A 12374-nucleotide genomic window follows, 5' to 3' on the forward strand; every position below is an offset into this window, starting at 1 on the left:
TTAAACCGCGCGCTCTCTCCTTCCAGCTGCCTTCTGACCCTGAATAGGTGTCAGGGACTGTGACTGTGTGCTATAGATTGGTCGGTGATTGGTAGGATACAGCGCAATAGAAAAAAGAGCAAGACAGAAATGCAGTACTACAAACCACATTTTCAAGATGTCTAGATGCATTCAAATTTTCCCGACGTGCATGACACCTACGTGAAAATATTTCAAAAAACATGGGGAGAAGGCCATCTATATAAATCAGTATTACAAATGCTATGAGTTGAATACAATTAACAAAACCCAAACAAAATTATTTGATAAACATTGTTACATGACATAGCAAGCTTTATTTAGGCACTGTCTATGTCTCCTTCATAAGCCCATCTACAAAGAAAAATGTATGATGTACAGAGGACAATAAAATAATTTCTGCCAGTAAAATGTTGTTTTATCCACAGAAGTACCGGTAGTCTGTTTGATTACTGTCCACCCTCTACGCCGCTAAACAGAGGCATGTACGTCAGCAACCCACATACTTATGCCCACTTATTTTGAAGGTATTCCAGCAAGTGGTATTAAGTTGGGGGAGGCAACTATGCACATGGTTTTGTCTGAAAAAAAAAGTGCTTGCACAAAAAGCAATGGCAAAATTTGTGCGAATGCTTCTGAGAGGGAGAGGGGGAACTAATCAAAGCGAAACTATTAGTATAGTACTGCTTAAATTACTGGGGCAAACCCTGCAGGTAAAAGCAGTCACACAGTCTGTACCAACGTGCCCAGCTTTTATAACTGAATTTAACTCATAGGCTTTGTAATCAGTATTAATATATACAGTCACAGGGTGCACTACAGACAAAAATATCAGCTGTATTAAACTGTTGCTTTAAACTTTTACGCAAGAATAAAAGAGGTTTAGAAACCTCATGAACATTCTCTGATGATAAAAGCTCAAGTCACACGTCACATGACCTGATTCGTTAGATTCATGGCACTTCCTCAGACACATCAAACCTACTTAACGTTACCCTCTCAGCATCCAAGTAGTGTGGACTAGGGACTGGACAGTGGGAAACAGCAGCATACACTGGTTCTGAATGTGCAAATGGGCATCTCCAGTAGGAGAGAACCACTTTTTTTCCCTCAGTAATTAGGTTGCTATGAAAATAATCATAGTCCTCTGTCCTGTCTGAGATTTACTAAGGTGGAGGTTCTCAGGGGCAGACAAGAATATGCATACAGGAAACCTTTCCTCAAATGTTGCTAGCTCACCTTTTGCTCTCTTCCTGTTCAAGAACAAAGATACCTTCTTGTTCAGGACTATCAAACAAATCCACCTCAGATAGACCCTACTCAAGGAAGATCTTATGTGGTATCCTTCAATTCAGTGATCACGCATTGGGAGTCTAACCATTTTTTTAAATTCAAACTGTAAGTGGGGGGGGGGTTCCCACTAGCTAGGTAACAATTAGGGTTATCCAGTGAGAGAATGCAAAATCCCACAACTTGAATGCTTACATAGGAGGCTGAAGTTAATCCCTCCTTGCTTGTTCAGGGAGTATAAAACTGCGATTGCCTAACAAGATTTGTGGGTCATCTGGCTTCTGATAGTCTTCAGATTTGCCTTCATCGCTAAGAACCTGATGTGAAGATGTGAAATCTTTTTTCTTCAAGGGACCAGGGGCCTTGGGAGCTGTCCTCCTAGCTAATCCCAAATTGGATACATTTGTACAATCTGATGGTCTGAGATTTAGAAGAGAAGGGCTTTAGCCAGATTACAATGGGAAACCTGCCAGGTATTTGAGGATTTGTAGTTCATTTGTGACAAGGATGTAATTCTTTAGCTATTGTGTGGCTTAGGACCAGTGAGATTTGTCTCATATGAAAACATACTATGGGGATTAAGATGTAATGTTACTACCATGAGACCAGAGCCAGTGTTTGGGTAAGGTGCACAGAGCGGTCGCCCGGGGTGCTGTGAGCTGAGGGGTGCCCTGAGCATCACCCACATTACCTATCCCGTCATGACCAAAGAGAGGTCTTGCATGGTCCCACTGGATGTTATCCCACTGTGGTTGAAGAGTGGCTCGATGTGGCCCCAGCAGACCTCTTCCTTCCACAGCAAAAGTGTCGCTCAGTGTCACCATTCTGCTGTTGATGAAGAGAGGCCCGGAGGCAGGGAGGATTTTTGGCCAGGGTACCATTTACCCTATAGCCAGCCCTGTACGAGGCCTAGCATGCACCAGTCTGATATCTGCTGACTCTGTACTATCTCCCAGTTGAACCTCTAACAACGGAATGAACTCTGTTTGGAAAGAAAGGCCTTTGCTCAAGTAAATTCCAATTAGAATGATAGGTGGCAAGAGGACTTGGTGAAACTGATCATGAATCCTAGTAACTGCAACACCTGAGTGTTGATAAGCAGTGATCTCTGCCTCTACCGGAGACATGCGCTTAGTCAAACATTTAGAAAGGGAGACACATGCACACCCAAGCCTGTGCAAATATGAAAAATATTAAGACAACTTGAAAAATAGCAAAAATGTTTAAAGACATTAAAAGGTAAAGCAAATTCGCTTACCATAAATGGTGTTTTCTGTAGATAGCAGGCTGAATTAGCCATGTGGGTGACAACATCTGGCAGTACCAGACTTGTCTGTTTTAGCTAGTAGAGTTTTCAGTTTTTTAGCTCCACTGAGCATGTGCACGAGTTCCCATGTGGACGTTGCCTCATGAGAGTCCTCAGTCAATAAGCTACACAGTTGACTTTCCAGGGAAGTGGGCTGGTATTTAGCATGGCTAATTCATCCTATCTATGGAAAACATCAATTAGCGTAAGCAAAATTGCTTTCTTTGTCCATAAGCAGGCTGAATTAACCATGACATGTGCGGAGTCTCAAGCTGAAGGTTACAGCAGAGCATTTACTGAGTAAGCCACCTGGTTTCCACTGTGCAGCATAGATTACTGCAAGAACAGGTTACGGAAAACTGCTTGTCCAAATCTACTGTCAGTTCTTCAGAGATTGTCCAGACCTTAATGGGATGTAAAAGGTGTGAAAAGACGACGATGCTGCAGCTTTATAGGATGTCTTCAAGGGGTACTTCTTGCAAATGGGCAACAGAAGAGATCATAGTTCTCTTTTGATGAACTTTGATATAATATGTGTTTGCAAGCCTGCTAAAGTGTAGCGATGCTGAATGCATTCCGCTATCCTGTTTGACAATGTATGTTTGGCGATTGCTACGCCATGTCTTTGTATGAAACAAAGAGCTGTGAAGCCTGGCAATGTGGTTAAGTTCTCTTCTTGTAATAGGCCAAGGTCCTTTTACAGTCTAACATATGAAGAGTCTTCTCACCTTCATGGGTATTTATTTATTTAAAAATCTTTTTTCTTTTCTATACAGTTGTTAAGCGGGTGCCATCAAAATGGTTTACACTAAGGGCACAAAAACTATATGTTGTATAAAGTGTCTGAAATTCTAACTATTAAACAGATGCCATCAAAATACTGTAACAATTTCACAATAAATATTATTTGGTGGGTGTTATAATACATGTCCAGTTTCTCTTACTCAGCTATAAGATATAGTACTACTTAACTCTAGTTCTTTGTTGTTTAAAAATAAGGAAGAAATAAATTAGAATATGAAAGTGAGAAACACACGCTTTAAGCAAAAAGGTATGTGTGGGGGGGGGGGGGGGGGGGGGGGGGGGGTTTGACTGACCGCAACCAACATTTCCCTGAGTTCTACTCTCAATTCTCTTTGTGGTATGCTTGCTGAAATAGCCATGTTTTTAAACTTTTTCTGAAGGTTTTCATGTTTCTTTGCAGTCTGATTTCTAAAGGCATATTGTTCCATATTATAGGTCCTGCTAGGGATAGGGCCCTATCCCCTACTTGGGTTAGTCTGGCCGTCTTGACTGAGGGAATAGTTAGCAGTGCTTTATTTGCTGATCTCAGATTTCTGTGGGGGGGATGTACGCGGAGGGCTGTGTTCAGCCACTCTGCTTTTTTGTCGTGTATTCATTTATGTATGGTGCATAAAGTCTTGTATTGTATTCTTTGTTCAATGGGTAACCAGTGTGATTCTATTAAGGTTTCAGTGATATGTTCTCTCTTACTTTTCCCAGTTAAAATTCTTGCCGCTGTGTTTTGTAGTATCTATAGTGGTCTTATTGTGGTATATGGTAGGCCCAGTAGGAGGGCATTACAGTAGTCAGTACTGGAAAAATTTAAGGCTTGTAAGACTAAGCGGAAGTTGGTGGGCGTTAGCAGTGGTTTTAGTCTTCTAAGAGTCATAAATTTGGCGTATCCTTCTCTTACTTTTTGAGATATATGTTTCATATTTAGTTCTGAATCGATTATCACTCCCAGGTTTCGTACTTTCTCAGCTAGTTGTATTTTTTGGTGGTTGTTAAGTGTAATTGGGTTCTGAATGATCGCTGTGTTTTTTCGTTCTAGGTGTAAGAATTCAGTTTTCTCAATATTGATCACTAGTTCCATTTGGTTTAGAAGTTGTTTTATTATATCTAGGTACATGTTGGCTAAGTTTAATGTTTTCTCAATTGTATCGGCAATTGGGAGTATTAACTGAATATCATCGGCGTAGATATAGTGCGAAATTCCTAAACCAGCTAGCAGGTGACAAAGGCAGCATGTATATGTTGAACAGTGTGGCAGATAGTGCAGATCCCTGTGGAACTCCTGTTTGAAGGTTTATTCTCTCTGACATTACTTCTTTGATTTGTACTTGGAAGTATCTTATTTAGGTATGATTTAAACCACTTGATTGTCATGTTGCTTAATCCTATTTCGTCTAATCTATTTATCAATATGTCATGGTTTACTGTGTCGAATGCCGCTGATAGGTCAAGCATTACTAAAATGTACTGTTTACCGCTGTCAAACCCTCTCATGAAGTTGTCTGTTAGTGCAAGTAGTAGTGTTTCAGTGCTAAAGTTTTTTCGGAAGCCATATTATGATGGGTACAGTATATTATTCCTCTCTAAGTGTTCTGCTAATTGTTTTTGTATGTTTTTTTCTATTAATTTTGCAATTAAGGGCAGGTTTGATACTGGTCTATAATTGTTCAGGATTAGATGGTTGCTGGGTTGTTTTTTTTTAGAATTGGTTTTACTATTGCTCTTTTTAGTGAGTTTGGCATGTTTCCTTCTTTTAGTGATAGGTTAATGATTTTTGTTAGAGTTGGAGAGACTATGTTGGCTACTTTTTTTAAGTCTATGGTCGGAATTGTCTTGCGCATGTGGGGCTGGGTTTAATTTTTTTAGCATCGATTCAACTTCTATTTCGGATATTTCGAATGTTTCCCATTGTTTAACATCTCTTTTTTGCATGTTGATTTTTTGTTTAGTTATTTTAGGAATCTTGGCTTTTAGATTTGAGATTTTGTTATTAATGAAAGTAGCTATTTCATTACATTTAGTTACTGGTAAGCTCTGTGAATTGTCAGTTTTGTCAGTTGTGAGATTTTTTTACTATGGTGAACAGGGCTCTTGGATTATTTGCGAATTTCTCTATTTTAGTGCTGTAATATTGTTTCTTTGCATTGATAATTACTTGTTTATAGTAGGCTAGCTGTTTCCTGTATTTAGTGAGGTTGTCTGTTATTATTTTTCCATTCCTTCTCTTTTTTCCTTAGGTTTCTTTTGACTACCTTTATCTTTTCGTTATGCCAGGGGTTTGTTTCTTTAGGTTCTTTTATGCTGATCTGTTTTATTGGGTTTATCTCGTTGGCTAAGTTTTTGGTTGTTTGTGTCCATGCTGTTGTGGCGGAGTCACAGTCAGTGTAGTCTATTTAGGTTAGTTTTTCTTCTAGTTTGTCTTTCAGGGAATCTATGTTGTATGGGGGACGGTATTTAAATTCAGTGGGTTCTTTGTTTTGTATCGTTTGTTTTTCCGTAAATTTGATAGAGGATTCTATTAGGAAGTGGTCTGACCAGGGTATCGGTGTATATTCCGATTTGATTTGTTCTAGTTGGCCGTAATTGATAAATGTTAAATCAAGGGACTGTCCTGCTTTGTAAGTGGGTTTATCAGTGGTTAGGATGAAGCCTAGTGCTGTCATGAAATCTATTAGTGTTTGATATGTGTTAGATAAGGGGTGCGTGTCCATGTGTAGGTTGAAGTCACCTAGTACAATTGTGGGTTTGGAGGTGTTTAGGTGTGTTAGGAATTCAATTAATGGGGAGATGTTTAGTTCTAGTAGGGTAGGGGGGCAGTATATAAGGCAAATTTGTAAGTTGTTAGTTTCAAACAGAGCGGTATGTGGTCACGGAAAGGTGGTAGGCAAAACAATGGATTGAAATGAAAAGCCAAGACTACTTTCAGGAGAAACTTAGGGTAAGTGTGAAGCACCACTATTGTGGAAGAGTTGCATGTATAGTGGACAATGAACAAGATCTTGGCATTCAAAGACTCTTTTAGCCAAGGTCACTGCTACAAGGAAAACTACTTTCCACATCAAAAACTTACGAGACTATCTTTTTAGGTTCAAAAGGCAGCTTCATCAATTGAGAAAGAGCAACATTTAAAATCCATAAGTCCGGAGACTTTTGCGCCAAAGGTTTTACGTGCATAAAGCTTTCATACATCTTCATACAAGTGGATGAGTAGAGATGGGTTTATCATCTACTGAAACATGGTAAACCAGTATGGCAATGAGATGCACTCTTACAGAGGATATGTCGAGGCCTGAGTCAAAAAGAAAGAGCAAGTACATTAACAAAAGCTTGGGCTCCCAAGAAAACAGGTCCAAGATGTTCTATTAAAACCACATGGAATATCTTTTATATATAAAGGTGTAGTTTTTCCTAGTTGAATATTTTCTAGCCAAAACCACTATGTCTTCAAAGTCTCCGGGCAAAGAAAGATCAGTAATAACTGACCATTCAACATCCAAGCCGTCTGATTGAGGGATGGAAGATTAGGATGATACAACATTCCTTAGTCTTGGGTCAGCAAGGCAGGGTCTATCCCCAGATATATATATATATAGGGTACTGCTGGAAAGTCGTACAAGATATGCAAAAATCATATTTGTATGGGTCACTTTGGAGTCATGAGAATCACGTTGGCGTGGTTTTGCAAAACCTTTTGTACCATCTCTATGATTAGTCGTATCAGTAGAAAAGTGTACATGAGGCTTGTTCTCTAATCATTTAGAAAAGCATCCTGAGCTAACCTGAAACTGCTGGGAAGAACTGAGCACAATTTGTCAAGCTTTCTGTTCTGCTCCAATGCGAATAAGTTGACCAATGGCAGACCTTATAAGCTGAACAGTTTGTCAACTGCTGATTGTTGCAGAGACCACTTGTGTGGGCAAAATACTCTGCTGAGGCAATGCACCAGGATGTTGGAGATCTCTGGAAGATAGGTGGCTTGTAGAGCAGCTTGTTTCCTGACTGCCCATTGTCAAATCTTAATGCTTCCTGGTAGAGGGTCCATGAAGACATAAAATATGGTTGACACAAAATCGGTTGCGAGTTTGAATCAAGATTTTCTTTCCTTGAAAATGTATGAACATCTTTCAGGGCATATCTGATTGCACTTACTTCCAGCAGATTGATATGAAAGTGGTTTTCCCTCAAGAGACCAAGTGCCCTGGGTCTGAAAGGATCCTGTGTGGGCAACCCCATCCCTTCAGTTAAGGCATCCGTTGCTAGGGTTACTTAATGAGAGAGAGCACAAAATGGAACTCCTTCCTGAAGCATGCAGGGGTTTAACCACCGGGGCAATTCCCATTTTTTTGTCTCTGTAAACTTGTACTATTGTTGACAGTGGTTGTGTTACTTGATCCCACTGACAGTGGAACCATGTGAATCGCCATCCTCATATGACCTAAAGCAATGAGAATCTCTCTGGCTGTCGAGCAAGAGAGCTTAGCAGCTTGTAAATGAGTGATCTCATGGTGCTCACTCGATGTGTTGGTAGAAATGCCTTCTCTTGCAGCAAGTCTAGCCATGCTCTAATTCATTTTATCCTTTGAGTCGGCACTAGATATGACTTCTCTAAGTTCACCAGAAATTCTAAATCCTGAAGATGTCAGATTGTCTTGTGCAGGGACAACACTTCTTTCCGAGAGGTTGCTGTGACTAGTCAGTTATCCAAGTATAAGAAAATCTGAATCCCTTGGTGATGTAGGTGTGATGCAACTACTCTAAGGCATTTGATGAAGAGTTTCAGAGCTGCCAACAGGCTATATGGTAGTACTTTATATTGCTAATGGGAAGAATGTATGTATACGCATCTTTCAGATCAAGCATGCAATCCATTTTCCCTTCTGGATATAGGGAAGAATCGTGCTGAGGGAATTCATTTTGAATTTTTCTCAGAGCAGATGTTTTTTTCCTTCTGGCACTGAAAAGCACTGTTGTGGGTGCTGCAGAGGCAAAAAAAGGAATGAGGCGACTTATGAGGCAATGCCTGAGTGGAACTCCTGCACATGCTCAACAGAGCTAAAAGCTCTACTAGCTTTGAGACATGAGTATTTCAGTACAACCGGATGACGTTACCCACATGTCATGACTAGTTCAGTCTGCTTATCGACAGAAAAAATCTGAATGAAAAATAGGTTTTCATCAAGAATTCCACCTCCCCCTTCTCCCTAAAATATGTTTGACAGAGGTACGGAGAGATGATTACTTTCAGATAAAAACAGAACTGTGTAGCAGTTGGTCTGTTATCACTCAGGTTTCCCAACCACACATGTCCAACACCTTTTATTCAAAGGTCTGTAAAGGTAACTTCCGGTGATGACACACCACAAATCATATGCTATAATATGTCTGTCCCCACGAGGCTGCTTATCATTAGGTAAGGAATGTAATAATTAAGTCGCTTCACACTATAGCAGACAATGGCTAAACATAATAAAAAATCATCAATTAATGCTAATGGAATTTAATTGTTCGCAACCAATTTAAAGGTCTGTATAACTGTATAAACAATAACAATGTAAATTACTACTGGAGCATTCATGAAAATGTTGCATTAAAACAGTTTTCATAAGAACTGCCATACTGGATCAAACTATAGGTTCAACTGGCTCAGAACCTTGTATCTAATGGCAGCCAGCAGCAGGTTCAGAGGAAGCTGAAAAAAGCACAGGCTATGCTGATCCCCTTTCTTCATTTGTGATTAAAAATGGCTCTCAGGATTAATAAGGTTTAAAAAAGTGTCTTTTCATCAAAACTTAGGAGAATGCAAAGAAGAAATAGGCCACTTCTTTCAAACATTTTAATATTCCCCCCACTGCATGGCAACATCCGCACTAAGGAGATCTGCTGCAGAAATTAATGATTCTGGTGACTGAACCATGTTCTAAGGCACGTGATTGGAAGACAATCAACAATCAGTACAACACTGTCGACAAATATCAAACCTTTCCAGCATTCTAAAAGATGGGGCTATGGAAAGCATGATTAAAATGAAGGTGGATGAGGAAGAGAGAAAAAGCCACCTCAAAAACAGACAACATGACAACCTTAAAAAAAAAAAACCCACACACATTAAATTGTACAAAAATTAAAACAAGTGAGACTTTGCTTTTTATTCCTCAGTGGAATGACAAAGTATGCATGTAATTTTTATCTGCATAACAACCCGATCTTGAAACACAAATTGTACAGGTACCTTGTGTTTGAAAATCAGGTTAGTTTATGCAAGATGAGAAAATATTTTTGTTGTTAGGTGCCCTTTTAATTGAAAATTTGCCCCTTGGTTCTTGAACATGCTGTTGTGCATTGCCTATTTTTTATTCCTTGTTCTTCATGGATTTAAGTGCCTGTCACAATCTTTAAAGCATTCCATAAAGTAATCTATAAACAGAAAAATAATTTGAGAACATTTTACTATATTTTTAACTCCACTGAATCAACTATTATAACTTATACAGTACCCTAGACAACATATATTGTATTTGTAGTGTGATGCTGTTCTAGCTTATTTTAAATTTTTCTGTTACTTATGGTTTCTTATTCCGGTTGTCAATGATTTTGAATTGTTGCGCACCACTTTGAGCATTTATGGAAAGTGGGTTATAAATCTGAAATAACAGCAACCAAGGAATGATGTTAAGAAGGGATCTGAGTTGTCTCAAAGCTCGTTTCCCATACAAATGTGTGTGTTTTTTCCAGGATTAAGCTAATAGAACTGTAGTTCTATTACCCTCCAAGACAGGGTAATGAATTATTTTGCATCACTAATCACATCTGGCAGTCTCACAGCTTCAACAAAAGCTGTGGGTCACCTGAAAGCCAGCATTCAAAACAGAATTGTATCATTATTTCAATGACATTTTTAAATAGAGGTACTTCTTCAATCAAATTATCAAGCTTTCAATTTAACATCTTAAATTACATTTGTAAGGATAATTGTACATTTTCTAGTTCAAGCAGAAGTGCAATGAATGACCACAGAATTTAACTCTCTGGTAGGTTTGGAGGACTTCTCTTAGCTTTCTGATCCAACAGGAAATATTTCTTGGAAGTGCCATGGCTCAGAATAAAAAGCAGATTGACAGATTTGTTTATGCTGCTTCTCAACGTAAGAAAGCTGTCAGCCACCAAAGGGCACCATTTCACAATTTTGGGCCAAGTTTCAGACACAAAAGTTTTCCCAGAAGTTAAGACACCCGAGCTCCAGAAATCCCTTGCAAGCACTCTTACCAAGTCCTATTCTGTTCGGGCTCGTCTCACGACTACATCCCTGGCTGCGGGGGATCTTGCTGCGTTTTTCTGAGGATGGTGGCACCAGTGGAACCCGCTGAGCCCCGCTTGGTAATCCTCCATACGTGGTTCCCAGCAGCTTGCCAGGTGAACTGGATCGGCTGCCAGCTAAAAGCAGAAATGGGAGATTTTAGAATAGTTATTTTTTTAAACCAATTTTATTAACTAATCGAAATAGAGTGATTTAAAAAACACACACACATAAGACTGTGCAGATTCTAATTTTATTATTGTCGGTGGAACTGGTATTACGGCTTGATACTGGTCAATGAAAAGCTCCCCTCAATATCAGCTCACTAGACAACTTGCAGACAGGATGTATTCAAGTGTTAGGATAAGGGAAGCAGAGGTGAAGCACTGCTTGAAAAGTGTGGTTTAATCTAGCCGATTGTGGAGAAGCTTTATCCAGTTCAAGATTTGGGGGAAGCAACATCAGCTATACTCATCAAGTAGCATGATAATTAGGGATAAATATCACAAAATTAAAATGCCTATAATTATGTATACATTTAAGAGAGAATGATATGAAAACTGATCAATGGCCATTAACTAAAGGTTTATTCTCATCAATTGTGAGTGAGGAAGGGGAATCTAACTCATGAGTAGCAAAGTCTACAACTAATACAGAATGCTGCCGCAAGAATGATAATGAATGTGAGCAAGTCTTAAAAGATTACAAACTTTAAAAGCCCTTCTCTAGCGCCAAACACTCTGTGAAATTTAAAATCCTAATTCTAGTTTACAAGACCCTCACAGGCAACACACCACTCTACCTTAGCTGCCATTTTGTCTGATATACGCCTTCCCGCCCACTGCGCTCGCTGTCACAAGCCCAGTTAGCTGTGGCAGACCTCGAGGAACTATGCCTGCTAAGCACCAGAAAGAGAACCATCCTAGGCTCAGTCCCAACCCTATAGAATACCCTACTGCCAAATATTAGACAAGCCCCACACCTACTAGCTTTCAAGAAAGCTATTAAAAACATGCCTCTTTTTAAACAGCATTTGGCCTACTGCCACAATTCTGAAAGGCAGACTAAACGCCCATAAGTGACTATTGCAATTTATGAGGACACCCAGGCTCTGATCTGTAGACAATGAATCTTGATACACTGATACCTCACACCCTCTATTACTACTGGGGATGTGTGAAACGTTTATCCAGGAGCAATTACTGTACTTTCACTACCAGTGAAATCATGAATGTTCTGATGCTATCAGAACCACACAGTCTTATTGATGCTTCCTCTGCTCCTCTTTAGCTAGGCTATACAGATTGTTACCAATATCCCGTTACCCAATTTCCTTTTTTCATAAAGCTGGAAATGCAAACATTAGCCATTACCTAATTAACTTTCATTTAGAAAACTATGAATATAAACTGATGTTCTCAAAGGACAGCAGGATGTTAATCCTCACACATGGGTGATATCATTGGATGGCGGCCAGTCCGGAACTTTGATCTCAAAGATTCTAGAACTTTCAAACATGCCCAACTGAGCATGTGCAGCTGTAGTTTTCCCCTGCCCCCTAGGCAGAGTCCCTCAGTCCATGATATAACTCATACATGGAAAAACCAACTCCCAGGGGGAGGCAGGTGGGTTTCGTGAGGACTAATATACTGCTGTCCTTGCAGAACACCT

The 12374-nt window shown here is 39.6% G+C and overlaps 1 protein-coding gene across 21 annotated transcripts in view; it reads right to left on the reverse strand.

The window, feature by feature from the left end:
* Positions 1-12374, reverse strand: part of CLASP1 (cytoplasmic linker associated protein 1) — a 637864-nt gene that overhangs the window by 243698 nt on the left and 381792 nt on the right. For all 21 annotated transcript variants that reach the window (XM_029605186.1, XM_029605182.1, XM_029605181.1 and 18 more), the window contains one exon: positions 10673-10840. In XM_029605186.1, the coding sequence (XP_029461046.1) occupies positions 10673-10840 (168 nt within the window). The remainder of the gene's footprint in view (positions 1-10672; positions 10841-12374) is intronic.

The sequence above is a fragment of the Rhinatrema bivittatum genome, chromosome 6 (genome assembly GCF_901001135.1).
Source record: "Rhinatrema bivittatum chromosome 6, aRhiBiv1.1, whole genome shotgun sequence".
In the NCBI taxonomy this organism is placed as follows: domain Eukaryota; kingdom Metazoa; phylum Chordata; class Amphibia; order Gymnophiona; family Rhinatrematidae; genus Rhinatrema; species Rhinatrema bivittatum.